The sequence below is a fragment of the Heliangelus exortis genome, chromosome 29, assembly GCF_036169615.1.
Source record: "Heliangelus exortis chromosome 29, bHelExo1.hap1, whole genome shotgun sequence".
Taxonomy (NCBI): Eukaryota; Metazoa; Chordata; class Aves; order Apodiformes; family Trochilidae; genus Heliangelus; species Heliangelus exortis.
Window position 1 is genome coordinate 1909649 of NC_092450.1, and position 27935 is coordinate 1937583.

General features: G+C 40.8%; 1 protein-coding gene across 4 annotated transcripts; it reads right to left on the bottom strand.

Annotated features, from left to right (window-relative positions):
* SPOP (speckle type BTB/POZ protein) lies at window positions 1-27912 on the bottom strand. 4 transcript variants are annotated; one of them, XM_071728356.1, is made up of 11 exons: window positions 27804-27912; window positions 24451-24522; window positions 13157-13299; window positions 12689-12810; window positions 10872-11023; window positions 10640-10767; window positions 6779-6956; window positions 6171-6226; window positions 5619-5741; window positions 1919-2061; window positions 1-1357 (listed from the first exon to the last, which is right to left on the bottom strand). In XM_071728356.1, the coding sequence occupies exons 3-11, from the start codon at window positions 13232-13234 to the stop codon at window positions 1213-1215; spliced, it is 1125 nt and encodes a 374-aa protein (XP_071584457.1). In that variant the 5' UTR covers window positions 13235-13299; window positions 24451-24522; window positions 27804-27912; the 3' UTR covers window positions 1-1212. The 4 variants fall into 4 exon arrangements, with proteins under 4 accessions (XP_071584457.1, XP_071584456.1, XP_071584460.1 ...); XM_071728355.1 differs by lacking the exon at window positions 27804-27912 and adding an exon at window positions 26962-27275; XM_071728359.1 differs by lacking the exon at window positions 24451-24522 and having other exon boundaries at window positions 27804-27900.
* Window positions 27913-27935: the final 23 nt, after the last annotated feature.

The window sequence follows — 27935 nt, forward strand, 5'->3', positions numbered from 1 at the left end:
TACCACACAGTACAAAATAGTAATTATTTATATTTTCAAAAAGAAAAAAAAAAAAGTTACCAGCTATTTTGAAATTTCTTCCCTGTAAGAAGAGTGACTAATAGAAAGGAACAGGACTGGCTCCTATACAGTCAGCAAGTCAGGTACAAACAGTTGTTAAGAATCATTTAGCAACTCAGGACAGGGACTTCTGACGCAGCGTTCATGAACAATAAAACTTCTCTTTTTTTTTTTTTTTTGCTTTTTTTTTTTTCCTTTGCTTTCTTAGAAAAAGGGGAGAAGGGAAATAAAGCAGGGAAAAATGCCAAAAACATTTCCCACAATATCTAAAAACAGTAACCGTTGCTCTTGTCAGACAGCACACTCCAGATCAAGGATTTTCCAAGTCCTTTCAAAACCAATCAACTTGCCAAAGGATGCCTTCAGCCTATTCACACCTCCAGAACATTCACCATTTCACTGTCCCATTTCACTTCAATCTGTCATTTTACAAAAAGTGGGGGGTTTTTGGGTTGTTGGTTTTTAGGGGTTTTTTTGTGTTGGTTTTTTTTTTTTTTTTTTGCAATTAACATACAAGTGCTACTAACAGAGAAACTGATCTTCTTGTTGCTGGATGGCAATAAGGAGTTACACAAAGGTCCAGTTTTTAGCTCAGCTGGAAGGACTTAAATTCTCTTTTCTTTGTTGTTTTGTTTTTTGTTTTTTTTTTTTTGACATAAATACTACTGGAGCTTCCATCAGGTATTTTCCTTGCCAGAGTTTCACTGAAAAATTCTTTTTTAACCCCTAAACACTCTCCAAAGCTAAAATGTCCTCTTGCTCTGGGCATCTGACGCTTTGTTCTGTGCTGCCAGACGCAGAGACGTTGTTTTTTTCCCCAGTACCACTGCTGGGTTATCCCAACTTGGGTTGGTGCCTAAACCAAACCCTGTACTTAATTGACTCAGCCAAGTTGAAGGGAACACACAGACGATGCAGCGACAGGGATTCATTAGGTTGAACAGCCCCAGAGCCCCAGGCCCACCCTCCCCCCTCTCCCCAAGTTACTTGGTGCTGTTTTAAAAAGTCTGGGTGTCATGAAGCAGTCTCTTCCCCCCAACAACAGAGTAAAAGCTCCACAGATTTCGCTGTCTACCTGGTGGTCAAGGTTACAGCAGCAACAGCTGATGCTGCTTCCAGAAAAAACATGGGGTGGTGTGACAAGACAGGACTTTAGGATTGCTTCAGTCGCTTACGTGGGGGTCCCAGAAAGGGACACTGTGCAGAGGCCAGGGAGCGATACGCCTCAGCCACCAAGTGGGGATGTGACACCACCATGGACTTCCAGCCTGATGTCTCCATAACGTCAGAAGCATGACTGGAAATAAGAGAGAATAAAGCTGAAGTTATCAACTGGGGATAAAAAAAAGGATTAACAAAACGGATTCTTTCCACGTGCCTGAGAAAACCTGGTGTGGACTGTCTTAGGGTCACTCTGGATGTATGGTCAGACATCTTTTGAAGGCTGCAAGTTTTGGCTCTGCTGGCACAACTCTGTGCTGGACAGTCCTTCAGGTTAAAGATAAAAAGCTTTAACATTCATGATTCCAGGTGGAGGACACCAGGAACACAGCACTTACCTACCCTGACTGCTCAGCACAGAAGTATTTTAAATCAATATAGGATGTACTGACAAAAACTCTATTAGCTGACAAGGAGGATTTAAAATGTTTCCAGACATCAAAGTATTTGGTAATCATTTTACAATGTTTCCAGACATCAAAGTATTTGGTAATCATTTTACATCTACTGAAAAGTGTGTTGGATTACAAGAATCTCCCCTGTATGTGACAGTTGTGCACCCTGTTGCAAACAAACAAGTTGCTTCTAGGTTTGTTTCACCCTGGAATAAAAAAAAAAAAAAAAAATGTGAACTCACTAGTTGATGAAGTCCACTGCTTGAGTTTTCAGCTGATCAGCACTATGGAGGTCAGCCAGGATGAGGATCTCAGCTGCATTTTCCACAGACAGGTTACTGCACAGGGCATCCTCACACATCACCTTCAGACGTTCCAGAGCATACTGCAAAATACAAATAAAAATGGTATCACAAAAAAGAAACACCAGAGCAGACCTGCTGTGAAGCTTTACTTGTGCTCCTTCTTTCCAGTAACAAATTACTCTATGATGCAGAACAGATCTGTGCTTTGCTATATGCATCTGAACTGTACTTAAAGAAGTAGTGACCAGCAAAGGAAAAAAAAAAAAAAAAAGAAGAAAGAAAAAAAAGGAGAATCATGATGTGCCCACCCTGAGAAAAAGCAATGGAGAGGAAACACACCCACCATAACTCTCATCCCAGCCTTCTTGTGTTACAGGCTTTGCTCATGGTTTGAAATGAGGATTTCAGGTCACTTGTAATACTTCCTATCTCAGTTACTTCATGGCACAGAAAGCCAAAGCCAGATCCTTATTCTCACTGTTGCTGCATGAGAGCATTACCTGGGTTTGGTGGGAAGATCTAACAGTGAATGCTCCATAGGTGTTTCAGAGATCTTTAGGAAGCTTTCACTCAATTTCTTTGCTATTAAATGACCTCCACACTGAGATCAGCCTTGCTCAAGTACATGCTACAAGTTTAATATTAAAATGTTACAACAAATGGCCAGATTCCTTGGGGCTATCCAGCTGGAAATCAAAGTGGCACCGTGTCTGTAATGCCTGGGTAAAGGCTCTGTTCTAACTTCACATTGTCAGTCTGAGAGTTTCAACCATTCAATTGTCAATTTACCTCAACATTTTTAGATCCACAGGCTTGGGCCATGTCAACAAGTTTGAGAAATTCAAAGGATATGCTAATAAGAAGAGTCTAATAAAATTTCACACTTTCTGCAGCACTTCAATCAGTTTTGAAACACACATTCATGGCCAAGATTTTCAAAAGCAACACAGTGCTCTCAGACAGATTCAGAAAGCTCAGTACTCTGAAAACTTTAAGCCACTTGTTATCAAGAAATAAAAACAAACCCCAAATCTCAAAGTTTCTTTTGCAATACCCCAGCTAGGAACTGTGAGACTGAGATACTTCTGAAAATCTTGGTGTGTGTGTTCTAGTTATGGGGTTTGTGGCTCTTTGGATGAAAACAATATTTCTGAATAGTTCTGAATATTCTAGATACCATGATTACATTTCACAGGGATTAGGAGAGTAGTCAATTCTAATGCAGTTCTTACATAATAACATTAGGACTAAATAAACTGTCCTAAAGATTAAACACAGTTAAGTCTCCTTCATGCTGTGACTTCAAATTAAGTGATGTTTCTAAGAATAAAAAAAAAAAATAAATTATCTGACAGATAATTGCATTTGAGAGTATCCTTCATATTGTTATCAGGCTTTTTTGGACAACTTAGAGGTGACGTGGTATGCAAGTTCTTCAGAATGTGAGGCTGCATTTGGGAAAGACACCAAATTCCTAAGGGCTGCTGTGTCAGAGAGCTGGTAACAAGCTCATCTGCATGAGGATGAGAGTGTTTGCTATCTGATAAGCACTATTACTATAAATCGATTTTATATCCTGACTGAGATTTGCATCCCATTGTGATCAAATTTAAATGAATCATTTTAGATTATAAGAACATTTTTTCACTTAAGAGTCAGCAATAATAATTACTTCAATTGAGGCATGGCACTCATAACCAGGACAGTTTTCTCCCACCAGGACCATCTGAGAAGGCAAATCAAATTTACTTTGCTTAATCTGTATCAATAACTGAAACAGTTTCAAATGAGGGGCAATCCATTAGTTTATATGATTGTCTGTCAGTAGCTTAAAATACAGCAAACAAAGCTTAAAATTATTCCTTTTGTAAATGGAATATTCTCCTCCATGCATGTACAATTTTTATTTTGATTTTCCCTACAAATAGCTCAGCTCCCAATTACATAGTTTGGCAAAAATGGCCATTCTGGTCTCTCAGGTACCAAGATTACCCCTTCCCCCTTTTCTTAATTACACTCTTAAAAAACCACCCTACCTAATAGCATACTTACCCAAGAGGCTGAAATAGTATCTCCTGGGTTGAGAAGATGTGCTTTGTTTTGGTTTTGGTCTAATTACATATTTTCCTCAAGAGACAGGAGGAACTCAGAAGGAACTGTTTCAGTCTCTTGAGTAAATATTAGATGTTTTATGTGCTTTCACGAAAGATTTTTTATTTCTGCTTTTAAAAGATACACAATGAGTTTAAAAGGAAAAAGCTACATTAAAAGCCAGGAAACTAAAAGTTAAAGCCTGTTCTGTCCTTAATGTACTGCTTCTTACTTACACTTGTCTCAGTTTAAGATGGTATGTGAGCTCTCAATCAATACTCTTTAAATATTGAATAAAATATGTGGCAATGATTATAATCAAGATTCTCCTTGCATTATTTCCCATTTGAATTCTAAGTTGCAGTGGCCTAATAATGGCATATGGAGCATTTCACCTCTAAAATCAGCATTTCTGATGAAGCCCAGGTCTTGCAGTGACAGGGAGTTTGATGGCCATGTGGTGGTTGCGTGGAAGAAGTTTACATGCATCCACATCTTAAAATCCACCACCCTAACTGGCACCCACAAGAGAATCCAAGGACTGAAGAAGCATGGAGACTGAACTACACTCTCACCCCTAGAGGTGCTCCCTCCAGGTCAGGGTTGAGGCACATTGGCAGGGCAGTGTGGAGAATCTTGCACTGCTGCTACCCGTGCTGAACCTGTTCAATGGATAAATTCAGGACTTTAGTCTCCAGTGCTGTCAAACTGGCATCTTTCACCAGCACTAAGTTCACTTTTAAGAGAAAAAAAAAAAAAAAAAAAAAGGAAATAAAAATTTCGGTTATATATTATGAATTTTCACTGGTTAATAAGGCTCACTGGCCAGCAGAGCACTCTCTTCTGTCCTTGGGGCTGTAAAGGGAAGGAGGCAGTGGCCCTCTGGCTGGCAAGGCCACAGAGCTGTGCCTGCTACATGGGGACAACCAGCAGCCTTCCAGTCAGAACATCTCCACCACCTCCCTGCAAAACCACAGACGGGTTGGGCTACAGGGCTTACTCCAGTGCACCCCTTCTCTCCATAAACACCAGGGACTGCCACTGCAAAAAGAAAATAAATAACAGGATCTTCCCACTCTTGGCTATCCATCACGTTAGAGCATTTCTTGAAGCTGCTGCTACCAGCCAGACAAGAAGGAGAAGCAGGCCCTGTCTGTAGACAGAACACTACACTTTTGAGATCTGGTAATAATCACACTGAAAAAAAACAACAAAAAAAAACCCAAAAGAAATATTGCCAGGTCCACTTTGAAATTGTCTTCTCAGCCCCAGCTCTTGTACTGGATTACACTGAGTAGAGATGTTCTCTGAAATTAAGAAAATGCTTAAAAATGAGCAGTAGAGACAAAAATTCCTGATTGTTATATGTTATGTATCAACAGAGTATCCTACACGTATCTATACTACATCCAGGTTTACTTATGAGCCACAACCAATTCAAAGAAACTGCCCCATCACACAACCAGGAGAAGCTTACTGCAGCACTGTGTAAAGCCAGACACAGGTCATTCCTGGCTCTCTGAATCCCCATAAATCCCAACTGTACCTTGTCAGCAGCTGCCAGCAAGTCATCAGCCATTTTGTCAAGATTTGGTGCCTTCCCCGTGTAAATAAAGCACATCATTTCCTTAAAAACTTCAGGTTCCACATCATTGATTTCAACCCGGTTCTGCATCAGAAAAATGAAGCTTATTAAAATCCTGACCAGAGGCTAAAGGCTTCCTTCTACCCAAGCTCTTTTACTATTCAGAAACTTGCTACAGAGACAAACTATTTAGAACATGTACTAGTTGCAAAGAAAAAAAATAATGAAGAAGACATGGGTGGAATAATAAAAATTCTAAGTTGTATTTCACATTCTCTACTTCTCCCTATCCCACCCCAGACTCTTTCCCCAAAAGTAACAAAGGTAACAATTGCCTCCTTGATCCCTTTCTTCCTCCCTTCAGGACAGCTGAAGCAGAGACCTGCATCTAATGTGAGAAAAACAGTTAAAAGGTGACAAAAGTCACAAGCACTACCTAAGAAAGTTACCAGCCCAGTGATGCTAAGAGTGGAGGAGAGAGTAATTCACTTTCTCCTCCCTTCAGGTACTTACCTTTTTACTCTCTTCCATCTCATGCTCAAACATGGCACTGAAAACCGGGGAACGGGCTATGGCAGTGGGGAAAATAAAACATAGTTAGAGAAGCTCTTTAACTCCTCAACAGGAGCTAAGTGCAGCCACCACCTGAACAACTCTCCTGCTACTTAACGCAGGAAAAATTCCCCCACAGTAGACAGGAAAAATTCAAAACAACTGCTAAAGCTAGCAGAGGTTGTGCAAGAACGTAACGTGGCTGACGTAGCTTCAAACTGGGTTATGGAAGAACTTCTTCTGTCCTTTCAAAACAAGGCTCAAGAGTACGTGGGTGGTAACTGTATGTTTCTTTACAAGAAAGTATTTCTCTGCAAACGTGGTCACTTCAACCACAAAAGAATCCTCCTACCATCCTCGTCACAGGAGGAGATAGGCAATTAAAAATGGAGTAGTTGTTTCTTCTCTACAGTTCACAGAACAGTCTCTTATTACAGCTCTGCAGTTAAAAGAGCTGCAGAAGGCTCCTTTAATAATGAAGCAACTAAAAAAAAAAACCCAAACCCAAACCATTTGACATGATGTTGTTGTCTCCTCCCCAGCTAAGGCCCATCCAACTCCATACAGACCTGCTAGGATGGCTTTGTGACCCTGGAACTCCTGGCCTGCCACACAGAGGCAGCAGTCTGTGAAGCGCGAGTTCTCCCAGAGTCCTCCCAACTCATCGGCCAAACGGCACTCTGGTACCTTCACCATGTTCATGGTGTTCTGGCCAGAGATGTTGACAGAGTCCTGTACCACACTCACCTGGAGAGGGAAAAGAAAGCAAACAATCCAAAAACAACCCACAGTGAAAAACTTCTCTCCTACCAGGAAGTTTTCATTTCCAGGTGAAGGGAAACACAGTGCAAAACTTACACCTCTCGAGCAAAATCACTGTGTGATTAAAAATGTCTACATTTTTAAGGCATCCTTTCTACCCTGCCTTAACCTTGTTCTCATCCAGAATGTTATCCCAAGCCCTAACTAAATCACACCGAGAGATTTTCTCCTCATCCCCTAATTGCCAGCACTTCTATCCAATTTAATCATAACTTCATTAGCTGGTTTCCTCAAGAAGTGGAGCCTTATTCTTCTGTTTTTACAGACATCATACCTGACCTAGTTTTTTCTTTCCATCAACACCCTGAAACCCTCCCCAATCAATAATGCAACACAGACAGTGGTTCAAATTAAAATGAAGTATACAGAGAGCTTCTGTAAGTGAGCATTGCAAGGGCAGTGTCTGACCTCCCCAAAACATCTCACTTCTTCTGGTTCTGAATTCCTTCGAGTCTAACGCTTCCATCTCATTATTTAAGAAAACTGTAAGTTTAAAAAAACAGCTTTGTGCCAAGTAATTAGGAAGATTTGGGGAAGGCTGATAGATTTCTGCTCACCTGCTCTTAGACAGACCTGGTGAGGCAGGAACCATATGCAGCCAAACTGGCTGATGAATAAGCTACATTCTATTCCCTAGAAAAGAGAACCGTTAAGAGCTTAGTCAGCACCAAACCATTATTGTTAAACACTTGGTGGATCTTACACCTTCTACAGAAGGCTCCAATTAAAAAAGATCAGTGACTAATACTGCCCTGCTGTAACAAAGAATAAAGGAAGAAGCAGACAGACCTGAAAGCCTACGTGAGACTGTTTTCTGGACTTGTTGTCAAGTCCAAGTTAAGTTTCAGTTCTGCTACTAAGCAATGGCCAAAGAAAAATGGACAGCAAAGAAAGCTTCACAATTATGTAAAAGGAGAAGGAAATGATGAAGTGAGAGAGATGACAAGGATCTTCTAAGGAAAATAAAATGCTGACAGCACGTACCCGACTCTTGAGAAACCTCCAGTGGGTTTCTGCTGGCAGACACAGTGTATACACTACAACACTCAAAAATCAAACAAACACCAGATGCTGCCTGCTGAAGGACACCACTGATTTGCTACAGCAAGTGGGAGGAAGTCAGTGTTCTCTGTCATTCATTTGACCACTACAACATCTTTTTGCCCTGTGACATCTGGACCAGCCACATGGACTCAAGGATGAATGAAAACAAACCAGGTTCATTAAAAGGGAAATCTAAGATTTCTAAATTTTAGAAATCTAAATCTAAAATCTAAATCTAAAAAAATCTAAATCTTTTGCTGGAGTCCAATAGTGGTTACAGACCAGCCAAAAGAGACTTGTGAATTGTGTCTCAAGCCAACAAATAAATCCTCTTCAGTCATGGTAGAATGTCAGTTACTTTGAAAAACTATTACATGGCTTTGTATATAAGAAGTTTAGGTTCCAAGAATGGTAGATTTCAAGTGGTGACCAGCTTCAGAGGTCAAAATAGACTTAAACTATTTTCAGTACCTCCGCAAGGGAGCCAATGCCATCTCTCAAAAGAGAGCTATTACCTCTGGGAGCATTCTTTTTGGAGATTTACCAGAACTATATGTATCTATGATGTTGGAATATAATTTAAACAGCAAAACATAATGCAGTTGGAAAATTATCAACCCCATCTGCAAAACAGAGGCAAAAAAAAAAAAAAAAAAATCCCAAACTGACAACTAAATGAGATCACATTTGAAATGCTTGACAGGGAACATCATTCTCTGCCTTAACAGTGTTTTAAGTGAATCATTATCTGTGGTCAGCACTGGACATGAGCACAGAGCAAAACACTTTTTCCTTTTAACTTCCATAAAACAATGAGAACGTGCAGCAGAGACACTCAGCAACCTTCTGATCTACAGAAAACTCCAATATATCCCCACATTATAAGCAGCTCAGCATCCAGTCTTGCTAACTCCCTAGACAGTTTTGACATAGAAAACATGCTTGCTGAAAAGTACAGATGTGAGCAGCATCACTCAGCACCCGTGGCCAGCAGGGAAGCATTAAGAGAGCATATGGCACAGTGGTTTACATGCTAAGAGTCTTACAAGCTCAGGGAAGATGCAAAAAAAAAAAAAAAAGAGGGGGAAAAACTCCCAGACAAAGCTGTTGGAAGTTCTCGCCAAACTGTTTCCAGACAGCCAAAGCTTCCCCTCTGTTTCACTAAACTTGAGATTTCCTACATGCCAGACTGTAGAACAAACTGAAAGAGAGAAGAAGGTATCAAGGCCAGGAGAAGCCAGCAGCAAGTTTTCTCTTCATCCAGAACAAACATGAAGACTTGAGCTGAAGCTTTTGAAGAAAGTAATTCTGTAAAGAGCAGACTGCCTTGAATTAGTACTGGTTGCCAAGACTACTGGTGGATCTCAGGTTTATCTACACCACACCTCACAAATTCCCTTCTCAGACATTAATTTTTGAGTTTCAACCCACAATTGTGTAATTCTTCTGCCTCCTTTGTGATAAAAAGAGTAATTGCCAGATCTACAGAGGTGTCATCCAAGACCCTGTCCTTGCCCCCCCATATTGCTGGGAGAGTTAAAAGGGCTCCTTCCACCACAGTAATAATTTATGCTACTGATTGAATACACATCTTTTAGAAGATGTTTGTTAATTTAATAGGTGCATGCTTATAATGGCCAAAGTACTGAAAAGTATAAAAATAAATACAGCTAACAACTTGGACTCAAGCACTTCTTTCACTCCTGAAAGAAAACACAGCAAAAGAAAAGACTCTCATACAAAAAACACTGCAGGAGATCCAAAGAGAGAACAACTTGTCCTACCTGTCTTCTGACAAAACTCACAGCTACAGGAGGTGTTTTGCAGTTAAAAAGACATTGGAAATAAGTCAGCAGAAGCTCTGAAGACACTCAATTAGTTTAAATTTGCCCATTAAGGTTTCTAAACTTGAACATCTGGCTTTAGAAACAATTGCATCTTTGCAATTAGTATTAGTGAAATAATAATTCTGAAAGCAGTTTAGAAAACATAATGAACACAAAATTGTGGTTACTTTAAAATTGATTTTTCTTAAATTTTAATGTTTGTTGGACGTATACACAAACTTAGGAAAATAAAGAAAACTCTTCTTTATTCTGTAGACAAGTATTATGTCAGCTTCTACCACAGAGGTAGCACTGGTTATTATCCCAGGTTGAGTTTCACATTTAAGAGTACAAACAGATGGATAAAACTAAACCAGAAGTTAAATCATCAGAGAATCAACACAGTTGGAAGGGACCTCTGGAGATCATCTAGTCCAACTCTCCCACTAAAGCAGGATGATAATCAAACCTGCTTAATCATGCTACCATCACCAAAGGTAAAAGACAAATATAAAAAAAATAAATGGAAGTGAAATGCGATGAATCACACACATAAAAAAAGCCACCAGCCACACACAAATAAAAATCTAAGTGCCACATAAACATCCAGTATTTCCCCTGACACCTCTGACTCCTTAAAAGCAGTGATGGGAAGAAAAAGAAAAAAAAAAAAAAAAAGGTCACATCTACCTTAAGCTAATGGAACTGCTATTCTTTCAGCTGCACAGGAAGACTTACCTCACAGAAGAGAGTGAGTTTGTCATCTGGAAGAAGTCCATTGGCCTCATCCAAAAGGAAGTCTCTTCTAATAAATTTTTTGAAACCCCAGTCCTTGCCTTGTACGAATCGATACGCTCGCTGGCTCTCTGGAAGAAAGACATGGTGCTCCAAATAAGCTGAGTGACTTGCTTGATCAAACAGCAAAAGACAAACAACTGACCCCATCAGACAGAAAGGAGTTTTTACACACCCATTGCTTTTGTTTCTTCTCCTTTAGCATTCAGGATGGAGAATTTGAACTTTGCTCGAACTTCGCTTTTTGGACAGCTCACCAGTAGCAGGTAGAGGGACAAATAATCTTTACTTTCTTCATCCAAGCCTTTAGGGTTCACACGTAAACACCTGGAGAAGCAGGCAGCTGAGTGAGATGTCAGCAACACTTTTTGGCAGGTCACTGGTAGCTTTCAAAGCAAGGGCACTGTAGAACTTTCACAATAAAATGTACAGCAAACAAAACTGGTTTAACAGCCACTGAGCCACAAGGAAATAATGGACAGGTAAATAGAGGAACTGCATTTACAGTTACATGCTTATATGTAAGACAAAGAATAATATACAGGCAGTAAATATGGGTAAACCAATTGGGGAAAAAAAGGAAAAAAGGAAAAAAAAAAAAGGAAGAAGAAAAAAAAAAAAAAAAAAAAAAGAGAGGTATGGTTTAAAAGGTACCCTGAATGTCAGCTTTCACAAAAGGGAAGTGAAATAAATAGTAGAATGGAAGCAAAGGATTCAAGGAAGTGCAACAAATCCAGAGAAATGGTAGGTATAATTCCACAAGAAGCAACTGAAAAGAAAAATGAATTTCTGGCAGGCTGGTAGTTTCTCAAAAACATAATACCAGGGAAAAGGGCAAAGGGAGAGAATTCTTTTGTGAAGAAAAGGTAGTTAAGTGCAGGAAGAGCTTAACTCATAAACACTTCCATGATCTGAAACTTGACACAGAATCTAACAAAAAGCAAAAACGAGGCCAAGTGACTAACAGCTCAACCACACAAGCACAAAAAAAAAAAAAAAAATTCAGAAAGATCTAGGCATTAGAATGAGATCTGTCTAGCAAAGGTTATAAAGGTAAGTAATTCAGTAAGAAAAACCAACCCAAGGAAAGCACAGGTCTGCCACCCAAAGGAAACTAACACAAACTGTGTGACACAGACAGAATTACTTGTGTCTGGTTTTACAGAATCTGTACTAAGGAGGTTTAAAGAAAAATGTTAACACACTTAATATCAGCAACAAAATATAAGGAACCAGGTGTCTACGGACCTACTATGCCAGACACAACTAACAGTGGATACACATTCAGAGCAAAGTTCACTCTGAGTTACTGGAAATTACTTGAGAGCTCAGGAAGATAAGCACGGTTTTAAGGGAAAGAAAAAGGGCAAGAAAAATTGTCATCTTTAAGAAGCAGAACCTCCTGGGCAGAAGGAGTTATACAACATTGGTACTTCAATCATTTCTGCGTTGAGTCTCTGAATTCAGAAAGAGCTGCCATAAAGAGCAAGGTAACAGAGCAGCAAGAGCCTCAAGTTGCAGGATTTAGAGTGCAGGGAAAAATTAACATTATAACAACATGGAGTATTAGTGATTGAAACTGAGAGGCTGAAAAAGCACTTGAATACACTGGCTGTGGACTCTCACTGGTCTATAAAAAAATGGTCAAGAAAAACATCAGGTGAAAAGAATCCCCAAATTTATGACATTAATAATCCTCCACAACACATCTCTGCTTCGAGGCAGGATGCAGCCTCCCTTCCAGCTATGGGTTCTCATACCTGATGGTTTCCATCAACAGAGAGACACTGTGAACAGCCAGATTTCTTCAGGTTTGTTTTGTGTGCCCTAAGACTGTGCTGAAGCAACAGTACTTCCTCCCTGTGCATATGCTGTATATCCAAACCAAGATCCTGTGTGCACTACAAGTATTTTTTTTTATTTCCTGTTACAGAACCCCAAATTCTCTCACAGTTATACACAGAGGGTGAACTCATCTGCTTTAATTCTTACCACTTGAGTTTATCATTGGCTCCAGATGAAAAGGTTGAGCTTTTAATGACCTCACCCATTTCTTCTCGGCAGAAGCTGAAGTTGTTTATGGTCCACATGTATGAAAACTTCACCACCTTGATCTTAAAACAGAATAACAGGTGGTTCAGGGTTATGCTCATTCACCTCTCCATTTCAAAGGCAACAACTGAACACCTCTAAGTTTTTCTGAGTCACTTGCATGACAAACAATCCCCAGCAGAAGACAACAGGGCCTGGAAATGGCTGGCAGTGGCAGCAGGACTGCTCCAACTTCTCCAGCTGCCTCCTCCAAAGTTCTGCCAAGGGCAGAGGGCAACATTCTGCTTTTGCTTTAGTGAGTGCTTGTTGCACGACCTTGTCTGAAAATCCAGACTCTCAACTTCTTTTGAATACCCACGGGTTCTAATTGTGTCACATAAAGAATATCTCAGCATATCATGGATTTACCTGGGTGTAGCACCAGCTCTCTGCTACAGGTCCACTCGACATTTCTGCCGGAGGAGGAGGACTCGGAACCCTTGACATCGCCAGTTTGAAGATTAAACAGAATTTCACAACTCAGCAGAAGAAATTTAGATTTGATCTTCACTCTTTCGGACCCCAAGAAAGAGAAAAAAAAATACAAAACAAAAATAACAAAACTAAGAAAAGAGAAAAATACCTTCATAAGTGCTGTTAAATCTCGTGGGACACAAGTTAAAGCCATGATGTTTTCTCCCTTCTCCCTAGCACCTTCAAAATATGTTATATTTAAACACTTCAAAGTAGTACCATATGTTTACTGATCTACCACCTCCATTCATTCCTTCAATATGCAGCTCCTTAAAGCATGTAATTTCCTTTAAGGAGCCGAAGATTCAAATACAAGACTCCCCACTTAACTTGGGATTTACTACTTTATCCTGAGGCCACCATTTCAACTTCCTATTTTCATTTTGAGAGTCTCAGACTAGCACAGATCAGATGTGACAAATGAAGTTCTTAATCTGAAAAAGCCACAGGCAGCAACATGCAACCCAAACTCAACAGCAAAACAAAATCCTAGGTTCATAGTGGCTCTGCTAACATCAACAGAAAGTTTTCCTATAGGTTAAACCTTCTTCCAAAGCCTTACTACTAGGGAAGGTTTTGGTAATTATTGCTTTACTTCAAACCAAATAGTTTCGTCCAGAGGGAAATTCTCATTTCCTTTATATGCTCCTGAAGTTCCAAACTTTCATGTGCCAAATTGTCATCTGCAGAGAACATATGGGGTTAAAACTGTGTGTTTTAACTGCAACACACCTGAATGAATACACAGACACAACTGATAAAGCAGGCACCAAACTACCAGGAGATTTGAAAACCAAACAGAATAATCAAACCATCTCCAAGCCCTATTCCCTAAGGCAAATACAGCAAACTTCTTCAAATATGAGTTTGGAAACTGGGATTCATAACTCTGGCAGATATAAAAGCACCACATGACTTACAAGTTAAGCCTTCTGCTCACTTTCTGTTTCACAGGTGCTATTTATCTGCACAGGACTGCCAGTGAACCACAGAACCTCCACTGCCCTTAGTTTTGTCCTCCAAAAGGGTAAAAAAACCAAGATGAGTAAAAGACATAAAACTGTTATCTTGCAATATGAATTGTTTTAAATCAAAAGCTGATCCTGAGGTTTGCTGGAGGAGAAAAGTAAAAGCAGAGGCTCCTGCTCTTCAGTCAGTAGTTCTTGAAAGCCTAGAAATACATATCTAAAAATGCTACATCTCAAAACAACACCAGAGTACTCAGAATGAGAAGATAGTCACATATTTTCCTGTCCAAAACTGCTACCAACATAATTTGGAGTCTTAAAGCACAGTTGCAGTGCAGGTCTGAATTTAAGTGCAGGCTCCAGCTGCAGCCCAGACCTCTTCTTAGCAGGGCTCACATCAGCCTCCTCTCCAGTTGACAGCTGTGTACTCAGGTTCTGAATTCTGGGTACCTGCAGAAATTACCTGGAAACACTGGCACGCAGGCATCATCTAATGGTAAAACAAGAGTGAGATGTTTCCAGTGTAATTTCCTTTAAAAAAAAAGCACAAATGAACCCATGTAAACACTGCAAGAGAAATACTGGCTACCAGGAGCTAAGAAATAAGTATTTAACCTAGCAGAGATGCACACTTAACTCGATGGAAATTTATTTCCTAGAGCAGAGCTCAGGGGCAAACAAATAACTGTAGGATCTGAACTGCAGACAAGCAGCACAAGAGTAAAACCCAGTGCTCTCAGAGGAAACTGCTTTACAAACTTCTTGCTTTTGTAGTGTGTGCTGTGAATGTGGAATGAGGGGAAAAAAAGAAAGGGACATCAATATGCCTTTTAGGTACTTAATGCAGGTTTTATTACATTAAACTTGAAATTACCACACTTCCTCCAAAGAAATTCAATTAAACCACTCTGTGTCATTCAAATTAAGCCAAATTTAGCAGACACGAGTTCTGAATACTTTGCCCCTTCCATGGGCACCATTCAGTCTTGCCCCTGGACATTTAGTGTCTCCAACCTGTTTGGTGAACACATAAAACCTGAAATTCCGGCACAAACAACAAGAAATATCTTCTCCTCTCCTTGGCTGGGAGGATGAGGTCTTTTTGCCTGTTTTAGTCCATGGGCAGAAGAGACCCAAGCTTTTTCAGGGGCCCAGGGGTTGGTTCACAGAAGCACTGCTCAACTCCACCTAAGCTCTTACATTGTTCTGTTCACAGCAATTTTTAATCTACATTATTCTAGTGATCTGTATTACACCACAGGGACACAAACTCCTGAAAGGAGAATAAGATGTGTAATAATACTCTGTAATTTTTTCCAGGAACTGAGGTCAGAGTAACAAGTCTGTAGCTTCCTGGGTCTTCCTCACACCCTTCCTGTAAACTGGAATAACACTGGTTACCTCCCAGTCTGCTGGGACCTCCCCAGGCTCCCAAGGCCTTTGGAGGATGATCAAGATGGGTCTTGCCATAACATCCACCAGCTCCTTCAGTAGGAGATGAATCCCATCAGGCCTCCTGGATTGGAGAACCTCAGCAAACATGCTAAACAATGCTGTTCTCCCTGCCTGGCTTTGGAGTAATTACAGGGAACAAATCCAGAAGAGTTTAGCTAAGAAAGCACCTTCCCTGTAAGGTATGTATCAGCAATAAGCAGTTTGCTGTAAGGTGACTTCTATTTCCAGATAAACTGAAGTAATAAAATATCTCTACACACACATTAGAGAAGTGCTTTAACACCAAAGGTAATTAAACAGTTAAAAGACTCCAGTGGGTCCTTCTCAAAGACAGACTGGTAAATTTCATGGTAACACTTCCCTTTATGGCATGAAAAGGAGGGATTCATGAGGAGGGAAAGAGAAAACAACTTTTTATGTTTCAATGGCACATGCATCAAGCCTGGTGGAACACACTGGAGTTGCTTTCCTGGATGGAGGGCAAAGTAGGTCTCCAAGGAGCACACTCCAGAAGACTGTAACCATCAATCATACAACTGGGGAAGGAAACAGATAACCACAATCCAAAACCTGAAAGTTTTAACAGCTACTTTCTGTATTTCAATACAATGTACCTAAATATTACCTCCATCTTACACAGGTAGAGAAGTTTTAAGAAAGCCTCTGTGGTCTAAAGGCAAGAGAAATCAATGAGCTTGAGATATTCAGGACTATTTAATTTTCTCTGAATAACTGTCACTTTTATATCTTCTAGCCTTTCCTCCCAGATGGCTTGGATAGGCAGGTGGTAATAAAAGTTATGACAACGTGCTAATAGAACTGCTGCATGTCAGCATGTCATCCATGATGCTTTTTTTTTTTTTGGTCCAAAGGGGACAAAGATTTTAGATTTTAAAGGTTTTCTATTATTTGGAAAATACTTTCAGCCTGGCATGTCAAAGCTTTCTACAGTTGCTTTGCGAGGCAGCAGAATACAGCTAAAAAAATTAAGATGTTAAAACCCAACACATTCCTACCTTAAAACAGCAATCAACCATTAAATAACTTGTCATCAAGTGACATCACTGGGACTTCTGCTGCTGCAGCAAGTTAAAATGGGAAAAAACAGGTAATAACCATCATTGTGTTTTGCAAAAATTACCAGTAAGGAAAAACTTGTTGCTTGCCCTGCTTAGAAAGCACAGGAACAAGAGAAGCACATAAAAGGTCACTGAAATATATTCTCAGAAGTGTAGCTTAGACATTGCCCTATGCTGTTCCACCTTCCAATGGACCAACATTAACTGCATTTTAAGAGGAACCACAGTTGACTTAAGGTAAAGTTTCTAAAATCAGCAGGGCACTCCTGGTGCTTATTTGCCCATGAATGCCCAACACTTTTCACACATCTTCACTGCCAGCTCTGGCACCTCTGAACTAAGAGGGAATTTAAAAGTGCTGCAGCCAGAGGTTTTAAGGAAAACATTTTGTAAATATGAAAACATTTTGTCTGGATAGCAAAATTCTTCATGGCCAGGAGAGGCAGGGACAACCTCGAAGGTAGAGGCATTAATACCAAGTCACAGGAAACAAAATATTATCTTATGGACCCCTGTGAGTCGTGTACAGCCTGCCAGTCTCTTACCTCTTTGGATATAAATAACAAAGAACACTTATCTCTGGATATAGTTAAGATTACACTTAACAAAAAGAGTAATTTTCACCTCACTTAAAACCACTTCCAGATGAAGACATTTTATCTAAGAACCAGAGCCAGATCAGACCTTTCTGAAGCACAGGAAATACTCCCTTGCCACCTCATACTGATAATTATCCCCTGACTTAGCAGCTGTACCAAGCCATCTCAGCTCAGAACTTCATCTCCTGTAGGTATCAACAGTCAAAACTATTGTCAGCAGCTTTGACCTGAGAGAGGTGGGGAAACTCAACAAATAATTCTAAAAGAGGCCTCAAAATTACTATAAACTGCTAAACAGCCCATCAGTTTCTACTTCTTCAAAATTAACCAGCTACCTTTTAAAAAACCAGTAGTTCACACCAGAAGTTTCCAAGCACATTCCTTTTCAGTAAGCTCTATTCAGCAAAAGATAATTTAAAGAAGCCTGTAAAAGAAGTATATTTTTAATTAAGTGTTTCTGTGGGGATTGCTTCTTGGACCAGCAACGTATCAAAGATTACCCAAGAACAGGACAGAGAAAGGAGCAGGACAAAGGTAATTGGAGCAATAAAACAAAGGGATGAGATATGGAAGCACAGGAAAAGACCATTATCTTCCTGCATTCTTCAAAGCCTTGGAAAGGACAATGAAAGGAAGGTCTGAATTTGCTGCAGTAGAGAAAGAAAAATAAGACATGGGGAAAAAAAAAAAAGGGGGGGTGGATGACAAGTTAACTCCAAGAGCAAAGTAGGATGCAATGCAATGTAACTACTGGAAGAATAAGTTTTCAGATTTTAATGTACAGACTAAACAGGGCATCATACCTCTCTTCCTACTTGGCACAGCAGAGAGGAAAGCAATGATGGGCAAAGCACTCCCAGCCTGCCAAGTGATACTGGTTGCAATGTCTCTGATGTGCCTGGAAATCTCGTTTAGCTGCAAATGCAAGTTACAAGTCAGGCACAGTGAATTCCAGAGGTTACACCAAGCTGCCTAATCATTAACATGGTGGTGTAGAACAGGCTGCACCAAAGTAGTAAACAAACTTTACCAATAAAAATAGATTGAGATTAAAAATCAACACTTAGGAAAGATGGAAGTGACCCATACCAAAAAGCCACGTCTCTGAAGGAATTCTGGATTACACAAGACAGAGGTTTATCTTTCTGAAACAAAGAAATGTGAACATCTCTACAGCAAGAAGCCAATCACTGCCTGGGAAAAAGCAAACTGTGAAGGAGTGACTTGAGTGGGATACATACAGACTTAATTGTACCTGACTTAGAGGGAAGCATTATCTATGCCAAAAAAAAGTGGCTGGTGTATTAAGCTTGAACACTTTCTAAATCTGGGAACAGTGTATTATGCTTTTACCTTCTGTGCTCTTCAATCCACAACCAGATCTTACTTAACCTGTACCCTGGTAAGTGCCACAAAACTGCTGAGCTCAAAATGACACATACAAGTTTCATTTACAGTCTTCAGTCATAAGAGAACAGACTGGAAAAGCAACACAATCATAGCAGTGAGATAAAAGGAATGAACTGGGAAGATGCATACCAGGCTAAAGGACCTACAGCTTCTCATCTGGGAGACAGAAGCAACAGAGATAATATGTTTTTGGGGTTTTTTAATACAGGACAAACAATCTCTCTCAATAATTGAGAGTGCCCTGTTTTTCACTTCATTTGAAGGCAATACATATCAGTCTTAACTCAGTTTTTAAGTTGTCTCCATTATACCATCAGAAGCATTCAGGAATTTGGATAGGTACCTTCTTTTTATTATATCCCAAAGTTACCAAATACACATCAGAGATGGCCAGATTCCTGAGATCACAGCAGGGCCCTGTGGACACTGCATAAGGAATTATTTTAATTAAGGCTGACATAGACACCTTAATTCAGTTTATTTCAGAAAACTCATCATCAAGTTGGAACATCCACAGTTATTGTGGGGTTTGGTTTTAGTTTTGTTTTTGGTTTTTTTTTTTGGTTTTTTTTTTTTTAGGGGGAGGGGATGTTTTGGGGTTTTTTTTTGTTCTTTTTTTGAGCTGACACATCATGAAAAAGTAGAGGAGACACCTATAAAAATAATTCTCAACACAGTAAGACAGAACGATGGAGTTCTGAAAAAATGCACTGAACACTGGCTGCCCAACTAGAATTCAGCAACCAAAATTCCACCTGGAGAAATGCTCCAAAACTAAGTGTTTCTTTTCCATTCTTGTAATGCTTTTAATTTTTCTTTCCCTTAGACCAATTCTCCAGTTAAAAAACAAGGGGGGGAGGGCTTGGTCACCCACAAAAATCAGAACTTGTATGAAACTATTAAGGGATAGGACAACTGCCAGTGAAACATCAGCACTGTAAAGAAAATTACAAGTTTTATATATCCTTAGTAAAAAAACAATCACTATCCTTCATTAACTCTTGCCCAGCTCCCATCCCTTCCCCCTTCTCCCCAAATATACCAGATAAAATAGCAAACAACTAAAACTAAATCAAGGAGGAAGAGGGGAAGTCAGTAAGTTCCCTAAATAACTTTCTGCTTTTATAAACAAATCCTCCACTGCAAATTTCTGCTCTGGAGTCATTAAATCTACTCATATTTTTGACATTCTTCTAAGACTGCATCATGCTGGTGTCTGAAGAAATGCATAAAACTGGATCCCCTTTACTCACATCCAACCCCGAGTAAATACAAAAAGTAATCAAATTCTTAAAAGCCTTATCTTAGAGTTACTGTTGCATATAAGTTGCCACTCCAGTTTTAACTAGATGCTTGCCTCTTCATTTCTATTGCTATTTTTAATGCTCTTGAGATACATCCCTAAATGGTTAAAGCTTACACCCCCAAAACTGTTTGTTCTCAGATCTCAGGAAGTTAACCTTCCTCATAATTTTTAATGCAGATCATAAGGATGTTAAAAATAAAACAATCTTACTGCTTTTTTTCTCTCAAAATTTGTCTTTTCACCTTTTTTCTTCCCCCTGCTGCCAATCTACTCCTGCTCATTTCTCTCCTCTGGTAAGGAGGAACATTTCTAGAGAGAAACAACCAGCCTGAGCAGACTTCTGTCTTCAGTAAGAAACCTGATCTTATTTTTGAAAAGCAGGGTTTTCTTATGGCCCATGAACTCTTATTTTAGATTCTCTCTCACGGGCAAATCATAAAATGCATTTTTACAGCTTCAGTTTCTATTTGTAGGGTAAATTGTTTTCTGTCTCTTGTCAAGTAACCCAGCTGCCATTTTAGCAATTATTATTTGTGATTTTTTTTTCCTGCGAAACATTTGCACTTTCACAGCACCTAAGTCCTCTTTCAAATTAAAAAGAGAAAGCCATGCAAATTACTCTCTCCCAGAAAACTTCCTAACATCCTGGGGAAGGCTCTGGCTCTGAGAGCAGGCTGGCAGCAGCAGCAGCAGGGGGGGTTTCTCCCCTCTGTAGATGGCTGATCTCTTGTAAGAGCAACACACTGTTAGAAATACCTCACACCTCTAAAATCCCAACAGATTCCTGGGGAGTTGAAAATAAGTAGAAGAAAATGCCTAAGTGGTATGGTGTCTAATCAGAGAACAAGCAAAAGCTGAAAATTAAGCAGGACTGAATTTTTCAGCCTACTATGCTGAGACCTGGAACCAAACACCACTGAAGCACTCAAATGAGATTGCAGAGCTGACCTCTATCAAACCACCAAGCCTATAATCCCCCCTGGAGCCTTTTATTTATATCAACTTTCCAGTAATACAAACATCTGGTAGTCTTCACACAACATTTTCCAGTTGCCATCTTGCCCTGATATTCCTAAGAGCTTATCAAAACCAACCAGAGCTGAAATACAGTTTCTCCCATTCTTATTCTGGAAATTAAGCTTTCAACAACAGATTTAGAGAATAGGAAGCGTGGTCAAAACCAGACAAATCAAACCAGTGGATTCTTTCAACTACTTGCAGTGGCAGCAGGATTTAAAATGGTTATGAGAATTACTTTAACCTGTTAGGTGTAAAGATCATATGATCACTAAATCAAAGGACACAGAATCAGCATGCAAACCCCTGCTTTTTGGAAAAGCATGAAAAAAACCAACTCTTTGCTTTATTGCAAAAGAAAGCTCACACAGGGACTTATTTCTATTTTATTATATAATAAATGGCAATTACAAGCAGTGGAAAAGACTCCTTGCTTGCAGCCTACCCTACCAGATAATGTCACTTTGACACTTTTGGTTTTACAGGCAGGAAGAGTCCTTAATTTGCAAAGTTAGTTTGTTTAGGCTTTTCTCTGATCTCACCATAAATCAACACAAGGAGGAACAAGAAGGAGGACATGGGAGTCAAATTCCAGCCAACTCCCATTTCCAACCCATCTACATTTTCCATGTTTTCTACAAAACATGTCACTTCAATAAGGTGTGTAGTTTTCCTAGAATAACTGTAATAAGCCTACCCCATTAACATAAAAAATTACCATAAACCACTCTAAAAATAACAATTATGACACTCATATACACCCATATTTCAATATCCTAACTATTCAAGACCAAGATTATGGAATTATTAAGACAAAAAAGAAAATTTTGGTAGCTTAGGTTTTCTATATTAAACATGGTTTTAGTCAACAGGAAAAAGACTGGGTCAGAGGCCATGTTATATGTTTATTTATATCAGTGACACTTTGGAAGCAGGGCAGCAAGGTGCATTTATTCCATTGCTTTCATCACTAAAGTTCTAACTTGGATTGTAAGTGGGGAAAAAAGCCCCTCAAAGGCAGTTATCTTGGACACAGGAAACTGATTTGCTGATTTTTGATTTTAATTACATATTCTAAGCTGTTGTTGGCATCAGCAATTTATTGAATCTTTAAAAAACAGTAAGAAATGTTAAAGTGCATAGGAATAAATTCCCAGAAAAAACCTGCATTTATGTCCCATTTTACACCAAGGAGCCATCTCCACAAACAGCCTCAAAGAAGAAACCAGTCCATGTTGCTATTGATTTTTTCCTTCTTACTCCCTTCTGTTCTTATAAAAACCCCTTAAAAACTCTTCCTACTATTTTCCCAATTTTATTTATTTTTATTATTTATTTTTATTTTATTTTATTTTTCCCAATTTACTATTTTCCAATAGTAAAAGCTTAATAAGCTATTGGGCAATATTACCTAAAGAGAATCAACAATTATCTGCTAGCCAAGAAACAACTCTAACTCACACAAGTTATAAATCTTTATTACCAAGTAACACAAGGACTTTCATCACACTTGTAGGCTTGGTAAGGTTGGCATTGACCTGAAGCAAGGATGTTGCAGGATATGGCTGGATACAATCTACTGTAATGCTTTTATTCAAATTATATTCTATAAAATCTTAAACAAGAATCATTTCACAGTCACCTTTCTTGCAAGAAAGAAGTCTGCAAGAACACAACACTGAGGTTTTCCAAACTTCTGGACTCCAACACACTGACACAAAGGATGAAGAAAATCACAAGCTAACAGCAGAGGTTAAGAAACCCATCCCTCTCCCAAATAAGCAGCAGTCAAATACTGTTCCCTGCATTTCACTGACTTCCCACAAGTGCTTCTCTGAACTTAACCCAAAAGATAAATGTTTTTTTTAAGCACAACTTGTTGAAGTTGCACACCTTGACAAAACAGCAGCTCAGGAAATTAAGTCACCATTGCAGTGGTGTCATTAAATGTGATTTTTGAAGTGACAAAGGCAGATGTAAGGTCAGGGTGCCTACACCAGCCTGCCTTCCATCCACCTAAGGAAGTTTTTTCACCTTAAGATAAAGGACTCTGGGCAGGGTGGGAGGGGATGCCATTCTTTACCAGTCCCCACAGTTAATCTGCAGGCATGATTCCAGCCATGTGAACTGAAAACTTTTCCCTGGATGCAGTCAGTGTCTGTTGGAGCCTCTGGATGCAGCACCACTTGGGAGGCAGCCAGGCAGCCTCTCTGCATTGCCATACAGCAGCTCCAGACACTTGGTGTACTTGTCTCCACCTGCTGTGTCTCTAAAACCAGGGCTGTCATCTGAGCTGTTCTTTCAGCCACAAAGGCAAACCCCCTCTTTCTCAATCAAAAAATAAAATAAAAAGGATTTCTTTGAAAGAGAAGGTAAACGAGGCCTTACTGCCTTTAAAATCTAAGCTGAAGAAATAAAACTTAATCATCTCAGGAAGTTTTCCACTAGTGAACAACTGGTGTTAGAGAAAGTTGCTGTAGACAATTCTGGTCTGATTTAGGATCTGTGGAACAAATTTCTCTAGTGATTAGCAAAGAATGTGGGCAGAATATTAACTAAAGCCACACTTTAAAAAATACACACATATCAATTAAATTACTTCTGCACGTGATCAAGACCCCTAAACTTGTACTCCTTGTATGGCTGTGAAATGAGAACATTTTTCTAGACTATATTCTCTGCTGGTGCAGCTTAGCTTAACTGTCAGTTCTTGTCACAGCCCTAACAGAGAGATTCACATGTTAATTTTGGAGATAGCTGTTTGCTGGTAAATATAGGGATGTAGCTTTCAGGGCAAGAAGCTAAAAAAGCCCTGAACAACTACACATCACTGTTTAAGTCCCACAAATAATGTTGTCCACCTCCACAAGCACCATTCCTGCATATTCATAGATAAAAATGTGTGATTTTTTTTACATTTGTACCTCTATTACCTAAAAGGCTGGGAGGTTATCTCCAGAGAAAAAGCAGTCATTCAGACATTACATCAGACACAATTTAAATGCACAACATACACACAAGACTTCTGATGAAAACCATTTTAAAAGTCATGAGTATAACTACTGAGTGAGGCCTCCAACACAGGCTTAGAAAAGCTGGACAGAGATCTCAGGATGAAAATGTTAATATTGTTTTCTGTAGTCAGTGCACCTAAAGTCACCAGTACCCTGCTGGCTTCTGTGACACCAAAGGTCAAAAGAGATCCTTCCAATTGTGAATTTGGTGTTGGGACTGTTTAATCCCTCCCACATTCCTGACTTTAAAAACCCTACAGAGATCTAAAAATCCAAGGGCCAGCTACACCTCACAGAACTCAACAGTGCAACTCCTGCCTGCAGCCAAAGAATTTACTCACAGTATAAATATGTATTCCCAAGTCTTTTCCAGGCATTTGCTACACAGTCAGTGGTTCTGCATCTTCTCTGTCCTAAAAATGTGAAGGAAAAAAACAAACACCAAACCACAAATTAAATTTCATGTGTGCCATGGGTTTTCTTGAATTCTCAGCTATGCACATCAGCAAAGAGACTTCCAGAATCCTTCAACTTGTTCCTTTCAAAACACTACTACAGAGTTCAGTAAAGGGACACTTTAAAACAGGAGATCAAGACCTTTTGATATACTTATAGATCTAGTTTCTGGGAAACAACAGCTTCCTTGCCCCCTCAAGGGTACAAATACTTCACTCTCATGCTACAAATACTTTATTCTCATTTTCCTGCACCACCAAGTGTTTGTAGAACTTGGGACACGTGCTTTATTTAAGAGGTCTCTCAAGTACAAAGTACAAGACAGAATGCAGCAGCAGCAGCTGATCACCTGAGAATCAAGAAGCAACACTCTCCATAAAGGTTTCTGGGTTGTTGTTTTGGTTTTTTAAACACATTTTTGTTCCATTTCCTGAGTAGGAAACACCAGCAGCCAGAGCATGGAGGAACACAGCAAGATCTTACGTAATACAACTGTGCAACAAATCAAGCCAAAGCTGGGAAGAAGGAATTTAACAAAATTACAGCAGATATTTCCAAATGTGGAACTATGAATGCAACCACTCACAGACAGATAGGCTCCTGATTGTACAACAGATATCTTTCCCAGATTTATGCCAAGTTTTTAAGAAATTATGTCCTGGAAGAAATGAAGTAGATGCAAGTTTACAAGTCCAGAGTGAGGCAGGCAGTGGAATGGCAAGCCCCATGAGTAAAGTCCTGAACAGGAGGGTGTGCCAAGAATAAAGCTGGTTAAGTCCCTTTTATTGTAAACTGGTCTGGCATCTAGAAAAATCACACAGGGCAGCACACTCCACTCACACTCCACACCTAACACTGGGTCCGGGTAGTGTTAATCTAGAGATTAACTGTAAACCTCCCCCCACACCAGTCAAGCTGCCTGTGCAAACTAACTGAGAGAAGACACTGGTGAATGGAATTGTTTTTAACCTTTATCAGCTCTAATCAGCCCAATACTGGTGCCAGAACTGGTACCTTCTCCGTGGTAAAACATTAGCAAATTCTAAGATCAGTTACACAAGAAATAGTATTTTTAAGCACCCCACTGTGCAAGCAGGGATGGTCTTGCTCACTGAGAACATGTGTCAAACCCAAACTCCTTCCATTTAACTCCCTTCCTGATCTGTGCAAATCCTGGAGGTTTGGGGGGAAGGAACACAATTAGCTTTACTAATAGTAACTATACTCAAGGAAATTAGGAGATCAGATTTCATAGCACTTCCCACAATTTTATGGTAGGTACAGTTTTGTATTACTGTCCTCTACTGAGCCAGTGACAGGATGACAGCTTGTGATGTACTTCTGCTATCATGTTATCTTGATCCTGAGACACATTCATGCCAAAGTAGCATTAAAAAATAAAAATCAATCTGTTTTGTCTTCAGGTCATAATGAAGGAAGTGACATAATGAAACCAAATCGTTCTGGGCATCTGGTTAGAAAATATCACTGAAAATGAAGCAAGCCAGTTGTATGTTTTACTTAAGTAACTTAGGTTTTTTCTATAACCAAAAAGTTCTATTTTATAAAGCATAAATAACAGCAAAATTCTTCAGACTTTTGTAGGGCTTCACACGAAGCCACCCCAGACATAAACAGCTGCAACTCTGAAGGCAAAGGACAAAAAAACGAAAGAAATGACAAAAAAGTATCCATTTTCATTATGTCGTGATGACGATCAACCATCACAGCCGTAAACATTTAAAAACGCTGAGAGACAGAAAGATGATGACAAATGAAATTACACTCCGATTTTTTCTCCCCTCCCCAAAACAGAATTCTATTTCACAGACAGCTTTGCCAAGACTACAGGAAGATTTTACCTTTACAACCCCACCTACCACTCCTCAAAACAGTGCCTGCTACAAGCATCAGCACTTTGCTCTCACATCCCATGAGTGACACATTTCACTGTAAGAGGGGATTCATTTGCCTTTCCATACTGCATCATGATGCACCATTTCCTTTAAACACCACCACAGGCCCTGAGACACAGCTGAGGACTGATCCCAGACACCCTGGGGTCTCATTCCCAGGAAGTTCCCTCCTGATTTAGAAATCTGCCTCACAGCCCAATGTGACCAAGCCACGACCTGTCAATCCCTTACTTGGTGACGCTATGAAGCCACCTCAGGTTTTCCGCTTCGGACTTTTTTATTTCCTTTCTCGTCTTTCCTTCCTCAGTTCCTGCCACACCACTGAACCTCTCACCCGTACCTGGAGAAATCTCCAGGAATCCCAGGCCTGCTCCCAACTTCTCCCAGACGCACCTCTCCCCCCCTTCAGACCCTGTTTCCTCCCTCACACTTCCCCTTCCCCCTCCATTCTCACCCCATTTCCCTCCCCACGCCTCTTACCTCCCGGCCCTACGAGTGACTCCTTCACTACGAGCGAAGCCTTTGCGGGGAGGCCGCTCGGGAAGCCCCAGACGCCTTCTCCTCAGCAGGTGCGGCGGGTGGGGATGGCACCCCGGGGAATTCTACCTTATCCCCCCCCACACCACCACCACCACCACCACCACTCCGCAGCCAGCCAGCCCCCCCTAGGAGCACACCAGCAGCTGGGGATCACTATTTGGCACCATGTCCTCCTCCTCCGGCCCCCCCGCGCTGCCTCACTATCCCGCAGGTCCCCGCAGCAGCGCACGGCGCATGCGCCACCGGGAGCCCAGGATATGGCTGCTCCCACCCCCCCTCCCCTCCCCTCCCCGGCCAGCGCCGCGCATGCGCATCGCGACCACACCGCCTCCCCAGCCCCACCGCGCAGCACCGCGCATGCGCATCACCCCCCCACCGCGCAGCTCCGCTCTCCCCCTCCTCTCTCCCCTCTTCTCCCTCCCCCCCCTCCCTTTCCCGGATTTCCGCGCATGCGCCGGAAACGCTAAACAACGAACGCTCCCCCCGCCCCGCAACGGAGCATGCGCTGTGTGCCTTGGGGGCCCCTCCAGTGTGGGGGTTCACTATTAGGCAAGGACCTGACGCCTGTCGCAGTGACACTTAAACAGCTCGGCGGAGGGAGGGGGGGGGGGGCCCTGACGGAGGGTCTCTCAACTCTCCAGTCGCGCGTAGCCACAGGGGAGAGCTGCGGTGGAGGGGGAAGACGACATTACCATCCCTCCCCCGGTCCCTGGGGAGTTTTCCTCCTTTTGTATTTTCGGTTTTGCTTCTTTTTCCCCCGCACGGCCCCCCTCCCACCTCACCTGAGAAGGACACCGCTGCCCGCTCCTCCCCTTGCGCTCTCCTCACCCTGCCCTAAACTGACACATCCGGGCTCCTAGCGACGCCACGAGACGCGGGTGGGCGGGGCCAGCGCGCTGCGCCTGCGCAGAGGA